Source organism: Microtus oregoni, unplaced genomic scaffold (genome assembly GCF_018167655.1).
Source record: "Microtus oregoni isolate MIOR12 unplaced genomic scaffold, Mior012 000056F_ref0000123, whole genome shotgun sequence".
Classification (NCBI taxonomy): Eukaryota; Metazoa; Chordata; class Mammalia; order Rodentia; family Cricetidae; genus Microtus; species Microtus oregoni.
Window position 1 is genome coordinate 7,959,057 of NW_024543832.1, and position 18,101 is coordinate 7,977,157.

The 18,101-nt window shown below is 38.5% G+C and overlaps 1 protein-coding gene and 1 pseudogene across 1 annotated transcript; one reads left to right on the forward strand and one right to left on the reverse strand.

The window, feature by feature from the left end:
- Positions 1–4,574: 4,574 nt before the first annotated feature.
- Positions 4,575–5,411, reverse strand: LOC121438555 (olfactory receptor 7A10-like). Its single transcript, XM_041638806.1, has 2 exons — positions 5,066–5,411; positions 4,575–4,774 (listed from the first exon to the last, which is right to left on the reverse strand). Exons 1-2 carry the CDS (start codon positions 5,409–5,411, stop codon positions 4,575–4,577), a joined length of 546 nt encoding a protein of 181 aa, XP_041494740.1.
- Positions 5,412–11,264: 5,853 nt separating this feature from the next.
- On the forward strand, positions 11,265–12,586 carry LOC121438556 (annotated as a pseudogene).
- The last annotated feature ends 5,515 nt before the right edge of the window (positions 12,587–18,101 follow it).

Here is an 18,101-nt window from a genome sequence, read left to right on the forward strand (position 1 = left end):
AAAAAGTCCAGGACCAGATGGTTTATGCAGAATTCTACCAGAACTTCCAAGAAGAGCTAATCCCTATACTCCTTAATGTATTTCACAATATAGAAACAGAAGAGTCATTGCCAAATTCCTTTTATGAAGCTACAGTTACTCTGATACCAAAACCACACAAAGACTCAACCAAGAAGGAGAATTACAGGCCAATCTCACTCATGAATATCGATGCAAAAATCCTCAACAAAATACTGTCAAACCGAATCCATGAACACATTAGAAAAATTATCAATTATGATCAAGTAGACTTCATCCCAGAGATGCAGGGCTGGTCAACATATGAAAATCTATCAATGTAATGCATCATATAAATAAACTGAAAGAAAAAAATCATATGATCATTTCATTAGATGCTGAAAAAGCTTTTGAAAAACTTCAACATCACTTTTTGATAAAAGTCTTGGAGAGATTAGGGATACAAGGGTCATACCTAAATATAATAAAAGCTATTTATGGAAAACTGACAGCTAACATCAAACTAAACAGAGAGAAAATCAAGGATATCCTACTAAAATCAGGAACACGACTACGCTTTGCACTCTCTCCATACCTCTTCAATATAGTGCTTGAAGTTCTAGCAATAGCAATAAGACAACATAAGGGGATCAAGGGGATTCGAATTGGAAAGGAAGAAGTTAAACTTTCGTTATTTGCAGATGATATGATAGTGTACATAAGCAACCCCCAAAACTCCACCAAAGAACTTTTACAGCTGATAAACAGCTTTAGTAATATGGCAGGATACAAGATCAACTCCAAAAAATCAGTCGCCCTCCTATACACAAAGGATATGGAAGCAGAGAAGGAAATCAGAGAAGCATCATCTTTCACGATAACCACAAACAGCATAAAATATTTTGGGGTAACTCTAAGCAAGGAAGTGAAAGATCTATTTGACAAGAACTTTAAGGCATTGAAGAAAGAAATTGAAGAGGATACCAGAAAATGGAAGGATCTCCCTTGTTCTTGGATTGGGAGGATCAAAATTGTAAAAATGGCAATTTATAGATTCAATGCAATCCCCATCAAGGTCCCATCAAAATTCATCACAAATCTTGGGAGGACAATAATCAACTTTATATGGAAAAACAAAAATCCCAGGATAGCCAAAACAATCCTATACAATAAAGAATCTGCTGGAGGCATTACCATCCCTGATTTCAAACTCTATTACAGAGCTATAGTAATGAAAACAGTGTGGTATTGGTATAAAAACAGAGAAGTCGACCAATAGAAACATATAGAAAATGCGGATTTTAACCCACAAACCTATGAACACCTCATTTTCGATAAAGGAGCTAAAAGTATACAATGGAAGAAAGAAAGTCTCTTCAACAAATGGTGCTGGCACAACTGGATGTCAACCTGTAGAAAATGAAAATAGACCCGTATCTATCACCATGCACAAAACTCAAGTCCAAATGGATTAAAGACCTCAATATCAATCTGAACAGACTGAACCTGATATAAGAGAAAGTGGGAAGTAATCTACAACACATGGGCACAGGAGATCACTTCCTATGTATAACCCCAGCAGCACAGACATTAAAGGCAACATTGAATAAATGGGACCTACTGAAACTGAGAAGCTTCTGTAAAGCAAAGGACACTGTCACTAAGACAAAAAGGCAACCTACTGACTGAGAGAAGATCTTCACCAATCCCACAACAGACAAAGGTCTGATCTCCAAAATATATAGAGAACTCAAGAAACTAGACCTAAAATGCTAATTAACCCAATTTAAAAAGGGGCACTGATCTGAACAGAGAATTCTCAACAGAAGAAGTTCAAATGGCCAAAAGACACTTAACGTCATGCTCTACCTCCTTAGCAATCAGGGAAATGCAAATCAAAACAACTTGGAGATATCATCTTATACCTGTCAGAATGGCTAAAATCAAAAACACCAATCATAGCTTTTGCTGGAGAGGTTATGGAGGAAGGGGTACCCTCATCCATTGCTGGTGGGAATGCAAACTTGTGCAAACACTTTGGAAAGCAGTGTGGTGGTATCTCAGGAAATTCGGGATCAACCTACCCCTGGACCCAACAATGCCACTCTTGGGAATATACCCAAAAGATGCCCGATCATATGACACAGGCATTTGTTCAACTATGTTCATAGCAGCATTATTTGTAGTAGCCAGAACCTGGAAACAACCTAGATGCGCTTCAATGGAAGAATGAATGATGAAAGTGTGGAATATATAAACATTAGAGTACTACTCAGTGGTAAAAAACAATGACTTCTCAAATTTTGCATGCAATTGGATGGAAATAGAAAACACTATACTAAGTGAGGTAACCCAGACCCAAAGAGATGAACATGGGATGTACTCACTCATGATTGGTTTCTAGCCATAAATAAAGGTCAGTGAGTCTATAATATTATATCCTAACAAAGCTAAATAAGAAGGTGAACCCTAAGAAAAACATATAGCTATCCTCCTGGTTATGGGAAGTAGACAAGATTGCCGGGCAAAAAATTGGGATCTTGGGGGTGGAGTGGTAGAGGGGTAAGGGGAGATGGGAGAGAAAGGTGAGAAGGGGAGGATGGGGGGAACTTGGGGTAACGGGATGATTGGGATAAAGGAAGTTTGGATAGGGCAGCAGGGAAGCACATATCTTAATTAAGGGACCCATCTTAGGGTTGGCAAGAGACTTGGACCTAGAGGGGCTGCCAAGTGCCCAGGCCGATGTCCCCAGTTAGTCCCTGGGGCAGCTGAGGATAGGGAACCTGAAATGACCCTATCCTATAGCCATACTGATGGATATCTTGCATATCACCATAGAACCTTCATCTGGTGATGGATGGAGATAGAGACAGAGACCCACACTGGAGCACTGGACTGGGCTCCTAAGGTCCCAATGAGGAGCAGAATGAGGGAGAACATGAGCAAGGAAGTCAGGACCACAAGGGGTGCACCCACCCACGGAGACAGTGGGGCTGATCTATTGGGAGCTCACCAAGGCCAGCTGGACTGTGACTGAAAAATCATGGGATAAAGCTGGACTCTCTGAATATGGCGTGCAATGAAAGCTGCTGAGAAGCCAAGGACAATGGCACTGGGTCTTGATCCTACTTCATGTTCTGGCTTTGTGGGAGCCTAGCCAGTTTGGATGTTCACCTTCCTAGACCAGGATGGAGTGGGGAGGACTTTTGACTTTCCACTGGGCAGGGAACCCTGACTGCTCTTCAGACTGGATGGGAGGGGAGAGGAGTAGGAGGAGGGAGAGGGAAATGGGAGGCTGGAAGAGGGCGGAAATTTTTTTTCAATAAAAACATATGTATCAATATAATCCATCATATAAATAAACTAAAAGAAAAAAAAGAAAGTTTCTTACAATGCACTTTCTGTTTACTTCGGTAATATTATATCCTTCTGGAGTCTTTGATGGAGTTGAAGAATTTATAGTTATAGTTATATATAGTTCTCCTTAGTTATGATGAAAGATAAAGCAAATATATGTATTGTAACTGTAATTTTAATTTGATACCTGTTTTGTTATATGTAGTTTTATAATGTTAAAGTTAAAGTCTTTCTTTTTGTTTAAACAGAAAAAAAGGAAATGGTGTAGGAGGTTCATGTCTTGCTTTCATTGGTTAATGAATAAAGACCAGCTTTGGGTCTGATAGGGCAGAACTAAGTTAGGTGGAGAAGACATAACTAAATGCTGGGAAGAAGGGCAGAGTGAGAGACACCATGTGTCTTCTGCCTGAAACAAATGCTGGTTAGAATCCTGCCAGTAAGGCACATGGTGATACACAGATTAATAGAAATGGGTTAAATTAAGATTTAAGAATTAACCAATAAGGCAATAGAGCTAATGGTCCAAGCAGTGTTTTTGTGAATACAGTTTCTGTGTGATTATTTCAGGTGTGAGCTAGCCCAGCACCCGGGACAAAGGGCCCCCTCTCTTTGCAACACACTACCTTCATACCCCAAAATACCAAAGTCCAAATTCCTCCAAACAAACACATGGTCTGGCATATCACAACAATATCCCAGTGCCTGGCACCAATTTCTGTCTTGGTTAGTGTTTTCTATTGCTATGAAGTGATTCTATGATTACAACAACTCATACAGAAAATATTTAATTAAAGTGACTGGTTACAGTTTCAGAGGTTCATTCCATTATCATCAAGACAAGGAGTATGATGTTATGCAGGCAGATGTGGTGCTGGAACTGAGAAGGCTATACCTTGTCATCAAAAGGAAGTTGATTGGATGACCAAGAGAGACCTCTAAGGCAGCCTCCTCAGTGACACACTTTGTCCAACAGGGCTAAACCTCCTAACGATACCACTAACTATGGGGACTTTTATCTTCAAAACAACTCACTACCCATACACCATATTTTCACCTTCAATTACCACCACTTTCTCATGCAATATTTAAAGTATCAGTTAGGAAAAGAATATGTGACATTAATTGATGTTTATAAGAACAATTAATATATATTATGTAAATACATATTTATTAATGCATATATAAATAAATTAATGTAAATTCACAAATAATGTCAATTATTACAATGTTCTGTTAAGAATCTTCCTTAAAGAAGTTTTAATGTCCTTGTTCCTCAGGCTGTATAGGAAGGGATTTAACATAGGTGTGACCACAGTGTACATCACTGAGGCCACTGCATTATTTAATGGAGAATGTGACAGAAAGGAACTGAAGTACACTCCTATTCCTGTTCCATAAAACAAGCAAACAATGGACAAATGAGACCCACAGGTGGAGAAGGTTCTGTGCTTCCCACTTGATGATGATGGTGACCTTGTGATGGAGGAAACTATTTTAAAGTAAGAGAAAATTATTCCTGACATAGGAAGCAGCCCAAAGAGAGTGGCTATACTGAATCTGAATATGGTATTAGTGACAGGATCAAAATGGGCAAGTTTAAGTACTTCAGAAGGGTCACAAAAGAAGTTGGAAATTTCAATAAAATCTTCACAGTTGGAAAAATTTAATATTGCTGCATAGTACATCAGTAATTCTGCAAGGCAAAGAAGAAAAGACCCTAGAAGTAAGAGACCACAGCGACTGGGATTCATGATGGCCTGGTAATACAGAGGGTGACAGATGGCCACAAACCGGTCATATGCCATCACAGCCAGAAGTATATCATCCATAGATGCAAAAATTATAAACAATGACATCTGTGTCAGGCAGCCCACAAAGGAGATGACATGGAAGTGAGTTTGGATGTCCACAATCAGCGTTGGAACAGTGGTAGAAATGAAACCAATATCAACAATGGACAGGTTGAAGAGGAAGAAGTACATGGGTGTGTGGAGATGGGAGTCAGAGCTTACTGTCAGGATGATGAGCAGGTTTCCACACAGGGCCAAGAGGTACATGGACAAGAAGAGGCCAAAGAGAACAGGCTGTAGGTCTGGAACTTCTGAGAGTTGAATGAATTGGAATTCTGGCACAGATGTTGAGTTTTGCATGTTTTTATTTCTAGAACATCTTTTAGAGGAAAACAAAAATGTTGTAAACAATGGTCCCAGCATGCATATAGACCGTATTTACAATTTGAGTCAAGTAAGTACAAATATTGATTATTTTCTCAAGCCTACTGTAACTTCATGAATAATTACTCAAGTGTGGCAAATGCCATACTCTAAATAGTATTTTGCTATTAGCTCTTAAATTACCTCTTGTGAAAGCCATATTGAAAACAATAACCTAAAAGATGTGAGGCCAGAATTATTGTAAACAGCTGGCTTGTAGTCACAATAAAATAAAGCAAGCACCTTTAAAACAAAATGGATATTTTTAGAAACCTCATTACAGGAAAATTGTCAATCAAATAAAATGAAAACCTGGAGCACTTAAACATACTTCCTTCCATTGCAATAACATGAAGCAGATTTATTTTACTTAGAATATATCTGACAGTGTGAAGTCCTAGTCTCTAAATAAAAATAAATGATACCTACCCAGAAAAATACTTGTAGGTAACAATGTCTTCTGTAAGTTTCCTTTTTTTCTTTGACTTACAAAAAAATTCTCAATTTTTTTTGTTTAGGGATTTAAGTCTTTGTTCAAAACTTATTTAGATTTTTAAACCAATTGATATTATGTATTTCTTGTTTCTCTTAGTAACTTTCAAATTTTGTAAATAAGTCTCAGTTAAATCCACATTTTCACTTACTTATCATACTTTTCACACTGTTAAGATGTCCAGCGATGTGAAAATAAATAAATAGAGCTGAAAGTTTATGCGGCAAAGCTAATTTTGTGGAATCATCTACACATATTATCAAGAAAATATCAGATATAAAGGCATGTTTTTCGTAAGTCTACTCAATGCAATGTTACTTATTTTTGCAAGTGCAGGCATGACCCAGAGCCCTAGTTTAAGTCCCCTCCTCCTCAGAGAGTAAAGTGGTTTGCATGTGAATCAGGTGTGTGCATAGATGACAGTGTTCTCAATTTAACAAAAAGGAAATTTCATTTTGACTTTTTGGTCAGAGCACAAAGAATTACTTAAAATATAAAAGGTTTAAAATTCAGAAAATATTAATGATGCCAAAAACATGAGCAATACCCTAACAACTAAATGAGATACCACTTACATCTCTCCTAGGAATGTTATAGAAGTAATGTTATTACAGATCATTGAAATTATGTGGACTAGTTGCTCTCTGAAAGAGTTAACAGTATATCTTCCCATGGATATCACAGTATCACAGTATCTTGTACTTTATAAGCCAATTTATTTAGAATTTGCTCATGGGAAATACTAGGTTTTACTTACTTAAAGCTGGATTAGAAACCATTACCTTTGAATATTTTCTGGCATTTAGAAAGTATCACTTAGCCATTAGAGGAAATGCAAGTCAAAACAACGCTGAGATTCCATCTTACACCTGTAGGAATGGCCAAGATCATAAACACTGATGACAACTTATGCTGGAGAGGTTGTGGGATAAAGGGAACACTCCCGCATTGCTGGTGGGTATGCAAGCTGGTACAGTCCCTTTGGATATCAGTATGGTGATTTCTCAGAAAATTAGGAAACAACCTTCCTCAAGACCCAGCAATATCACTTTTGCTTATATATCCAAAGGATGTTCAATCATACCACAAAGACATGTGTTCAACTATTTCAAATAGTAGTTCAAATCGGCATTTTTTGTCATAGCCAGAAGCTGGAAACAACCTAAATGCCCCTTGACCAAAGAATGGATAAGGAAAATGTGGTACATTTACACAATGGAGTACTACACAGCAGAAAAACATAATGATATCTTGAAATTTGCAGACAAACGGATGGAGCTAAACACATCATATTGAGTGAGGTAACCCAGACACAGAAAGACAATTATCACATATACTCACTCATAAGTGGTTTTTAAACATAAAACAAAGAAAACCAGCCTACAAATCACAATCCCAGCTAACCTAGACCACAATGAGTACCATAAGCGAGACATACATGAATCTAATCTACATGGGAAGTAGAAAAAGACAAGATCTCCTGAGTAAATTGGGAGCATGGGGACCATGTGAGAGGATTGAAAGGGAGGGGAGAGGAAGGAAAGGGAAAGGAGAAAAATGTATAGCTCAATAAAATCAATAAAAATAATAAACAAATCTAAAAAAGAAAGTATTCAATTAATACAATCTAAGTGATAATAGTTTTAACCAGAAACTCACCATTGCTAAATTATAAGCCTTTTATATTATGTATGTCAGATGTGATATTTTACAGAAATTTGAATTATGGGGAATTAACTTTGAGTTCTTAGTGGTTCTGCATGATTTCATTGTCCAGTTTGTCCATCTCAATGGCTGACAGGAATTCAGGGGACAGATTTTTCCAGTAATATTTCTACATAAATATCTATTGTTTTTATAAAGAGTCATTTTAAATTAACCTAAAACATACTTGATGTCCATTCATGTATGCAACACAGCACATGCTGTCCCTAAAATGTATTTGCTTACATTGAAAAGTGGTTCTGTCTGTGAACTTCCCATATATATTGTACAAGTAGGAGCTGAATCATAATCTCATACACAGATATGCATAAGTCTTTAAGTACCATATTTATATAGGAAAAACTGAAAAATGAGAATAATAAATTGACATTTAAAGGACCTATAAATTACTTAGGAAATAGTAACCATGGGAAGAAGAATTTAGCTGAAGGAGTGCTCACAGTTGTCTTATTAGGAAAAACACAGTTCTGCCAAGCAAACCAGAAAACCTTGAGTAACAGCTCCTGGTTAAAGAAGTTCTGGTCTGCGCCAGAGAACAATGACAACAGTATGCATTGAAAATCTCCCCATTTGTTCAAACTATGAAATTTGGAATTTCTGTATCTGTAAAACATGGTTAATTACTCAAAATATAAGTTGGGGCTATGAAACTATACAAGCAAACAGAAATTTCTGATGCTGGCTGGTTCCCTTTGTCCATAAACCAGAACCAGGTATGCACTCTTACTAAAAGAATTTTCCCTTGTTAATATCTAAGTAGTTGAGTGGTTTCTAACTAAAGTGGCTCTTTCATTCTGTCACAAAATTGCTTCAATAAACCAAAACCTTATCTGTCTTCCTCTAGTCATACCAGTAGCTAATTAGTTAACTTGTAAAAATATTCTAACTGCCAGACTTCCAATAATAGATGCCTGTGTCTTTAAATACTCCTCAGTTAATTGTTCCAATAAAATAAGCCAATATCACCTGGATCCTATTACCCCTTTTTGTCCTACTGATGAAACTATAGGGTTTATGATATTATCACATATAAATATCATCCAGCTTACATGATGATATCCACATTTTTTCATAAAAGACATCCCCTTAAGATATGTCATCAAAAATGGTGAACTATACCTCGGTAAAATTCTTCCAAATAAATGCAATATGGGATACACTCACACATAGAATATATTTCTATTTGGCTCCAATTTTGAAGGCAGTGGCCTTGCTTGGGAACCAGTGAATTGGGAGAATGTTTTTGAGTTTTTCCATAGTTACAAACTCACACATACCGCAGGACAAAGCCCATTTTTGTTTGGGAAATGATAAAATTTTCATTGTATTTATTTGTCCAAATTAAAAATCCTATGAATATAGAAGAGTTTATTGGGAAATATTTCCAAAGGACACTGGACCATAGAATTATATAAATCTCTAAAGTGGATCTTCATGTAATACACGAAGTTGTCCTTCTATTTTTTATGCCTGTACAATCTTTTATCTTCTGGTGAGAATACATGCAACAATATTTGGATAACCCAATAGTTCAGCTATTAAATACCATTAGGTGGCCCAACAAATTCATGAAACAGCATCAAGCACCAATAAATTTTATCTTGGATCAATTTTTGTTACTTTCCTGAACTGAAAGAAAATGTAAGGAAAAACTAATATATGGAAGTCAGTGTTTTGAAAAGAGAAAGGGTGTTTTAATGTTTAAAATGTGTACTGTTCATTTCTTATCTGTAGAAGTGACTCTGTATGACCTATGAAACTATAAATATGAAAGTTAGAAGTAGTAAATTATATCAATATAAAAAATATTTAGATAAGGATTAATGGTCATAGGAAAATACTAAATCTTGATCATATGATAGTTAATGTGCTTCAGAATTACCAATAACATGTTCTAATTCACATAAATAAATAGAAAAAATAATTTAAGAGAAATTAATCATTCTTTTATTATGAAGAATTTAGTTTGGTTTGGTTGGTTTTACTTCTTTATCTGATTATTTTTATGTTTCAAATTATAATATAGTAATATTTCTTCCTTCCATTTCACTTCTTCAAACCCCCTACATAACTCAACAAGTAGTATACTTCAATTTCATAGCTTCTATCTCCATTCATTGTTATTTCATGCATGTATGTTTATTTTCATGATTACTAATCATATAGTTTTAAGAAGATATCCAAAGTTCTTAATAGCATGTATATTTTTAATCTTCTATCTTCTTAAACTACAGATGGTATAGGGAGCTGACCTTATTTCCTTATTGAAAACTTAGTAGCTGAGTCTCAGAATAATGGAGAATGCTGACAGCAGCAGCAAAAGTATTCAGAAATATAGAAAAGTCTTTATAGGTCTGTAAACCCAGCACTACAGACAGTGAGGTCCAATACAGATCAAGGAATTAGGAAAGTCTGAGTGGAGTTACTCTTTTAATGCAATCTCTATGGAATTTTGAGACTGTTCCAATTGCACCTCAGATGGACTACCCACAGTTCACATAGCAGAAATGAACATTCCGTTATAAAAGATCTGGAAACAATGAGGGGAAAAAGACATGGGCCTTATTCTTTAGTATAAAGAAATTAGCATTTCATAAAGCCTTATGAAATGGCTGTTTACTGAAAAGATCATTTTGTCTTTTAATCAGGCAATGTAACTCACACAAGATTTCACTCCCTTCTACCTGGCCATCCAGTGCATGTTACACAGAAATATGGTCTTTGCCTTTCACTTTCCAGAAAATCATAATTATGCAGATGCTTATAATTTTGGAATTTGGAAAAACTGTTAAGATACCGTAAGTTACATAAAATATAGAGCTCAGATCTTCAAACCATGGAAGTCCTTAGTAGTCACACACATAAAATATAGTTTCAAAAGTATAGTTTCTGTATCACCATCACCAGCAGCACCACATACTTTAGATTGCTTATGAAACAATGTAGTACAGCATCTTTTCTGCTCTTTTTCGTCAGAGGAGTATGGAGAAGTAACACATAGTTCAACAAGAATTTGAGGACTGCCATTTCAATTAAGAACATAAAATCTCATTAGAGAGGCTCAAAAATTTTATTATGGTTATTATACTATCATGCAAGCCAAATTATCTTAGTTTATATGATTAGGAAGAAATAATAATTCCTGCAATCTATTTTTCACCCTCAATTCCCTTGGAACTTACATGACTAAATTCTGGGTCTGTGTGACCATGATGAAGGGCTGTGGATATGACAAACCTCTCTTTCTGGTTGGCTGGTGAAGGCTCGAGCTCACTCTTGAATCCTGAAGAGAATATAATAGCTAGAGCTTCCTGATTCAGAACACTCTAAGAAGAGTAAAGGGGGTTATGTAGTCCTGGATTACAGAGATCAAGCTGATGACCTAGAGGGACCAGCTAACCAATTACTTTTGCATAACCTTAAAACTCAATGCACATAGCAGGTGATTACTCACACTGGTCCACAATATTGCAATCTCTATGGAATTCCTGAAGCTAAAGAAGGAAACAGAAGAGATGATGAATGCTCTCAAGAGGTTAGCTCTGAGGGTTTTTTTTTTTTTTTTTGAAATTTTTGGAAATTTTTAATTTCCAGTTTAACTCAATTTAGGATCTCTTTAGCAATTCTTTTTTGTTACTATTGAATTCTATTAACACTGTCTGCAAAAACATGTGCTACTAGAGAAGGGGTCTCAAAGACCGTTGAGCACATCAATAAAAATTGCACCTGCTCTGGCTAGCAAGAAGCTGAATGTTGCAAAACAAGAGAAGATAGACAAACTGATAATTGAGATGAATGGCACTGAAAATAAAAGCAAAATTTGGTGCAAATGCCACACTAGAAGTGTCTATGACTGGCTGAAAAGCTGAGGTCATGGAAAAGGGGGTGTCCTTATACCTTCACATCACTGACTTGGCTGGCAAACCTGAAGTCATCCTGCCGGTCCCAGTTCTCAATGTGATTTATGGTTGTTCACATGTCGGTGATACGCTGGCCATGCAAGAGATCAGAATCCTGACTCTGAAGGCATCCAGTTTCCCAGAAATCATGGTCACTGGAGCAGTGGTTTACAACAGCCTAAAGAATGTCATCAAGAAGAAATATGGAAGGATAATGCCTTCCACTCACTAGGAAAGGTTTTTTACTTAATATCCTGGAGAACATAGAAGCCTCAGATCTGCAGAAGTTAACAAATGAGAATGCCAACTACACTGGCCAGGGGGTCATTCACATGGACATGGCTGTCCTCTGAGTTCTTAAGGTCCAGCAAGTAAGACCTAGATGTCAAGTCTCCTGATGACTACAGCTGGTACATCATGCCCCACCAGAGGGATGACTTGAATAAGTCCTTCATCCAGAGTAGATCCCTTTGACCAGGACAACTGGTAAGCTCAGCAGAAGTGCACACCTAGTGCAGACATCCAGGTGGTCGGTGGTGATCTCATGCCAGCATACCCTAAGAGAATTGCGAAGGTTGAAAAACAGAAGTTCTGAAACTGCTTCCTGCTCATGTGAACCAGATGAGTCTCTGGGACAATCTCTGCAGGAGTATAAACTAACCCAGAAAATTTGTCAGGGTGTCATAGAATCCCATCACTCTGGGTACACTGAGGATACTTTTATCCCTGATCTGGTGGTGAGGTTTAGCATGGGGCAGATGAAGACTAGTTCCACTTGCCAATCTGAGAACCCAGCAAAATACAATCAGGTCCTTAGTATCAAGGGACAGAGGCAAATCCTTCAGGAATATTCTGGCCTACTGAGTATGGACTGGAGATCCCTGGAGCCACTAGATGCTTAAATCTTGTTCCTGATATCAGGGAGATTGCTCAAGGCCTTTCTGTGCTTGCCCCTCCCATGCTACATCTTCCTCAGATATTTGAAGACACACCTTACCACCAGTAGCCCTGCTGGAAACCCCAGCTTTGTAATCATATGAATGGTGCCAATCATTGTTTCTTGCACCTCACTTCCCATCTAGTGTCTAGAGCCCCTGTAACTCTATGGTGGCCACAGACAAGTCCCTCCATTGGGCCTACATGTAAATAAAAACCTCAGTGACCTCAAATAAAATAGGACACACAGATTGCAACTACACAGAGTGGACCAAGAGAGATAAGTGTTCAGCCATTCAGCTGGATACTGCAGTCTCTAGGCCCTAAGTACCTGGGCAAAACCTCCGGGCCCCTTCCTCACCTACCTCAGATTTACTGGTCAGTCAGAAGGCAAGCCTCCCTCAGGTAGGCTTCTTCAATACTCCCCCATCAACTGGACCCTACAAGTCCCACTCTGTTCCCAAGTTTTCAAATCCTACCCATCCCCCGAAGCCTCAGAGGATCTCCAATATGCAGATTGCAACTGAACAGAGTGGATCAAGAGGTGAGTGATCAGTCACCCAGATGGATAACCCAGTGCTGTAGGAGCTCCTTTAGCCAGGAGCATTTAAGATACCAGCCCACTTGGGCATGGCCTGTTATACTATAAATGCCGATATACAGAATGTTCTTGCTCTCTCGTCCGGCCGCTGGATTTAGTTCCTGTTTCCCTTTCATGCAGAGGACTGCTGTTGTAGGAGCTGTGGGTTGCATTCCTGCCACTCCAGCTCCTGGTCGCCTGGCTAGGTTATGCCCAGAAATAACAACACACAAACTGTATTCATTTAAACACTGCTTGACCCATTTCTATTAATGTGTGTAGCACCCCAAGGTGCGCTTACTGGGAAGATTCTAGCCTACATGCATCCTGGGTTGGAGTTTCGTCACGTCTGCCCAGGAGAGGGGAGCATGGCCTCTGAGCTCACTTCCTCTTCCTCCCAGCATTCTGTTCTGTTTACTCCTCCCACCTATGTTTTAACCTATGAGGGCCAAGGTTAACCAATGACCTTCCTCCATCATTTCCCCTTTTCCTGTTTAAACAAAAAAAAAGGAAGGCTTTAACTTTAACATAGCAAAATTACATATAACAAAACAGTTATCGAGTAAAATTCCAATATTTACATCTATTTTATCTTTATCATAACTAAGGAAAACTTTAACTATCTATCTATTCTTCAACTCCATCAAAGACTCCAGAAGGATATAATATTACCTAAGCAAACAAGAAATAAGCAACTTTCAAAACTCTAGAAATGACAGAGACACCTCACTGCCTGGACAGTCACCCAAAGTTCCTCTGTACCATTGGGGAATCCATCTCCGGCCTACAGGCCTATAGTATCCAGGAGACATTTCAATGGAGCAGGAAATTTCAAAGGCAGTTCAGTCACTATCTGCTGTGTCCTGCAGAATGTCTTGCAGACTACTTCAAGAATCAGGAACCCCAAAAGATCATCTCACCTTTAGGCAAGTTTAGTAGTCCTCTCTCTGAGGGTTCTCTGTGTCCAGTTTATACAATAGTCCAGGCAAGAGCAGTTTCTTGCCCAAATGGCTATCAAACTCCATGAGGATCCTCTTCGATGCCCATCTTTTTCTTGAAGTATATTGGTGCTGCCAGGAGCAGAGTGTCTCATTATGAAAAGTCCCAAGTTATTAAAACATTAAATGCCATATTCTGTAGTCTTTGAAAGATACGAAAAATGCCTATTTAACTGAAACATATCTCTGTATATCTAGGAAATCTAACTAACATGACTACAAGCTTGACTATCATTAATGATTATCCATTAACAACCTATATACATTACATTTTTAAATAAACTACAAAATCATGATACCTTAATCAAGATCAAAAATACATATACATATAACAAAATTGACCTAAATTTCTATCAATAAGGCAAAATTTATACCAATGCAAATTATTCATATCTATATCATTTACCCTTTAAATGTAAAAGAACATTTATAAACAATATGTGGGAACATGGGCACAGTTTTTTCTCTCCAAACTGCTTCCTGCTGAATGGGGCCGCTCTTATTCAGGTCTTTTTATGGGATAACCTGTCTGCTAGGTTCATCTCAGTCGGCAGTTGAGCAAAGTAATTTTCTGAAGGTGTTCACAGCAACCCTTCAGGAGGGCGTGGTCCATCATACCATATTGGAATAAAAGAAATCCACAGAGTCTTATCTTCTGTGAAAACAAAAGAAGAAACTCCTTTCCAAAGCATCATGTCCTTAGATCCAAATTTCAAAATCAAGGCATTTTCAAAATATCTATGTTGGATTAATTCAGCAGCATTTATAAACAAATGTCTTTTAGCAGCTCTTGCTCCTTCCTCAGCATTCAAACAATTCAAAGAGAGCATAATAGTATACAGTATCAAGATTCTCTGTGTATTTTCCACCTTTGTGCAGCTTTGTTTTAACCTCTATTTTGTTTATTTTCACTTTTAACTTTTTGCTTTTTGAGACAGGTTCTCTGTATATCTTTGACCTGGAATAACTCTGAAGACCAGGCTGTCCTTGAACACTCAGAGATCCGCCTATCTCTGCCTCCCAGGCATTGGGATTAAAGGCGTGTGCTACCACACCTTGAAGTCACAGAGGTCAATCTCCCTCTGCCTTCCAAGTGTTGGGATTAAAGGTGTGTCGTACCAAACCCAACTACTCTCTTTCTTCCTTTTTTTTTTGTTTTTTACTTTAAGAACTTTAACTTTTAGCCTGCATATATTTTTAACAAACTGTAAATCATTTAAAAGATTTCTTTTTTTCTTTGAATCTTTCTTTTACTGTATATGTCTCTTTTTTTTACCACATGTGTCTTTAATTTACCAAGCAATATCAGTAGGACTAAAGCCGTGGCTTTGATGGCTGGATCCAGCCCATTCCTTAGCTTTCCAGCCTCATGGCTGAGGTACTTGCTGTAGCCACATTTATTGCCACAAGTCTATGGCATTTCAAGGTCCCTGCCAGCAAGTAAGCTGCAGCATTATGTCCACAGACAACACTCACGTCCTCTCTCTGTAGTCGGCCCTCCTGCCTCAAACAGTCAGAGTTTGCCCTGGCAGGATGGCTCAGAAAGCTGGCATTTCAAAACAACATAGGTTTTTTTTCCTGCTACTGCTGAAAACAAATAAGTATTCAGTCGGCTTTTCATCAACACCATTTAAGTTTTGTGGCAGGACCTCTTAAAAGAGCTGCAGGGTTTTGCAGCTTAAGCTGAGTCAGGAAGCCTCTCTCTTAGATGAGAGCAGTTGCTTGCCTCTGGCAAGCAGAGCAGACCCGAGAAATTGCTGCTACCAAGAAGCCATGCTGTATTCTATTCTTTCCCAAGATTTCTCAGGCTTTCTGTGGATATAGTTGTCCACATCTGGGTGCCATTCTATAGAAGGATCTGCGGGTTGCATTCCGCTGCCCAACTCCCACCACTGGCTAGCTTTACCCGAAATAACAACACACAAACTGTGTTCATTTAAACACTGCTTGACCCATTTCTATTAATGTGTGTAGCACCCCAAGGTGCACTTACCGGGAAGATTCTAGCCTACATCCATCCTGGGTTGGAGTTTCGTCGCATCTGCCCAGGAGAGGGGAGCATGGCCTCTGAGCTCACTTCCTCTTCCTCCCAGCATTCTGTTCTGTTTACTCCTCCCACCTATATTTTAACCTATGAGGGCCAAGCAGTTTCTTTATTTTTTATCCAATGACCTTCCTCCATCATTCTTATATCTGTGAGTCTACCTTAAATAAATAACCCTTTATTACATTCAATTCTGGGTTAGTGTGGGATTATTTTTTAACTTCCATCATTCATCTGGTGCCCAACTTGAATCCCAAGTCCACACCTACTGGGTGGATGGCTCAGAAGGTCACCCACCCCTGCTTTCCTGGCTTGATTTCCCCTCCTAAGCAGCATTTTTTGTGGGGGGAAAAAACCACCAAAGCACAGCTAAGCATGGTGACTTGGAAATTTCCTAGGCTTGCACACACTATCCCCTCCCACTGCTTTCCCTGCAACTTATGTGATACTTGCACAGTTTCCAGTTTGTGTACCTTGCTCTGGGTTCTTTGATCCAAAGTAAACTCTCTCCATGGACAAGTAAGCAAAGAACAAAGCATGTTTGTCAGTATTAACTAGGCACCAATGTGTGGAGACAAAGTAAACTCTCTCCATAGACATGTAAGCAAAGAGCAAAGCATGTTTGTCAGCATTAACTAGGCACCAATGTGTGGAGACAAAGTAAACTCTCTCCATGGACATGTAAGCAAAGAGCAAAGCATGTTTGTCAGTATTAACCAGGCACCAATGTGTGGAACCAAAGCAGTGCGGGATTGTTCATGCCAGTGATGATCAGGTCTCACTGCCATGTGGCTGCAACCATGACACCTGATGGGCAATAAAGATTATTACACCTACAACAATTAGCAGAACTCCCATAAAAATGTAAAGATTTGATTAATAAATAAATCAATAAATTTAAAGTATATAAAATTGCAGACAATATTAGCATCCAGGAATTTAATAACCTTTTGCTGACACTATGGGTGGTATTCTGCAAGGCTTATAATAATTTTTCTAATACATCCATTTATTGGATATTTGTTTTCTTTTTCATATTATATCCTTAAGAATATAGTTTGATAACAGAGCCAAGAATCAGACATGTTTAGAAATGATACTGTCTTTACAGACTAATAATGAACAAGCTGACAAGATTAATATCATCAAAAATCAAAAGTTAGCTGAAAATATTAATACCATTTAAAGGGATAACATTAATTTGACAGAAAAATTCAATCCATGTCAAAGGGTACTGAGAAATTATCTGAAGGAATTCATACTGTTGGATTTGACAGTCAAAATCTGTTAAAAAGTTATGATAGGTTAGCATATCGAATAACTCTCCAGGAAAACAATCTGCACACTATCCAAATAATGTCCAAGGATGAGATGTTATCTTTAAAGGAGAAAATTTATACCTTACCCCCCCCCAGCTCAGCCTGTTCGGGTGCTGGGACCAGGACCGAATATGAATCCAACCGGGAGGGTGCTAGTTCCTTTGTCTCCATAGCCTGCATGCAGCAAGCAAGGTAGATCCTTTGTTTACGAGCTACCCAAGCAGCACGGAGATCTGACCTGGGCACCGGGAGAGCCATCTTTGGGGTGAGTGAGTGCAGCAACAGCCCGGAGCAGGGAACTCAGATGTTCCTCATCCCTCCTACACTTCCTGGTCATCCTGCAGGGGCTATACTGCCCGATACCTCCTCTCTCTTCCCATCCCACCCAGCTCGCATCTAGACTCCACCCCCCTCCCAGCTCAGCCTGTTGGGGCGCTGGGAACAAATCTGGATCAAACCGGAAGGGCAGTACCTCCTCTCTCTTCCTAACCCACCCAGCTTGCATTCAGAACCCCCCCTCCCTCCCCTCTTTGGCCACAT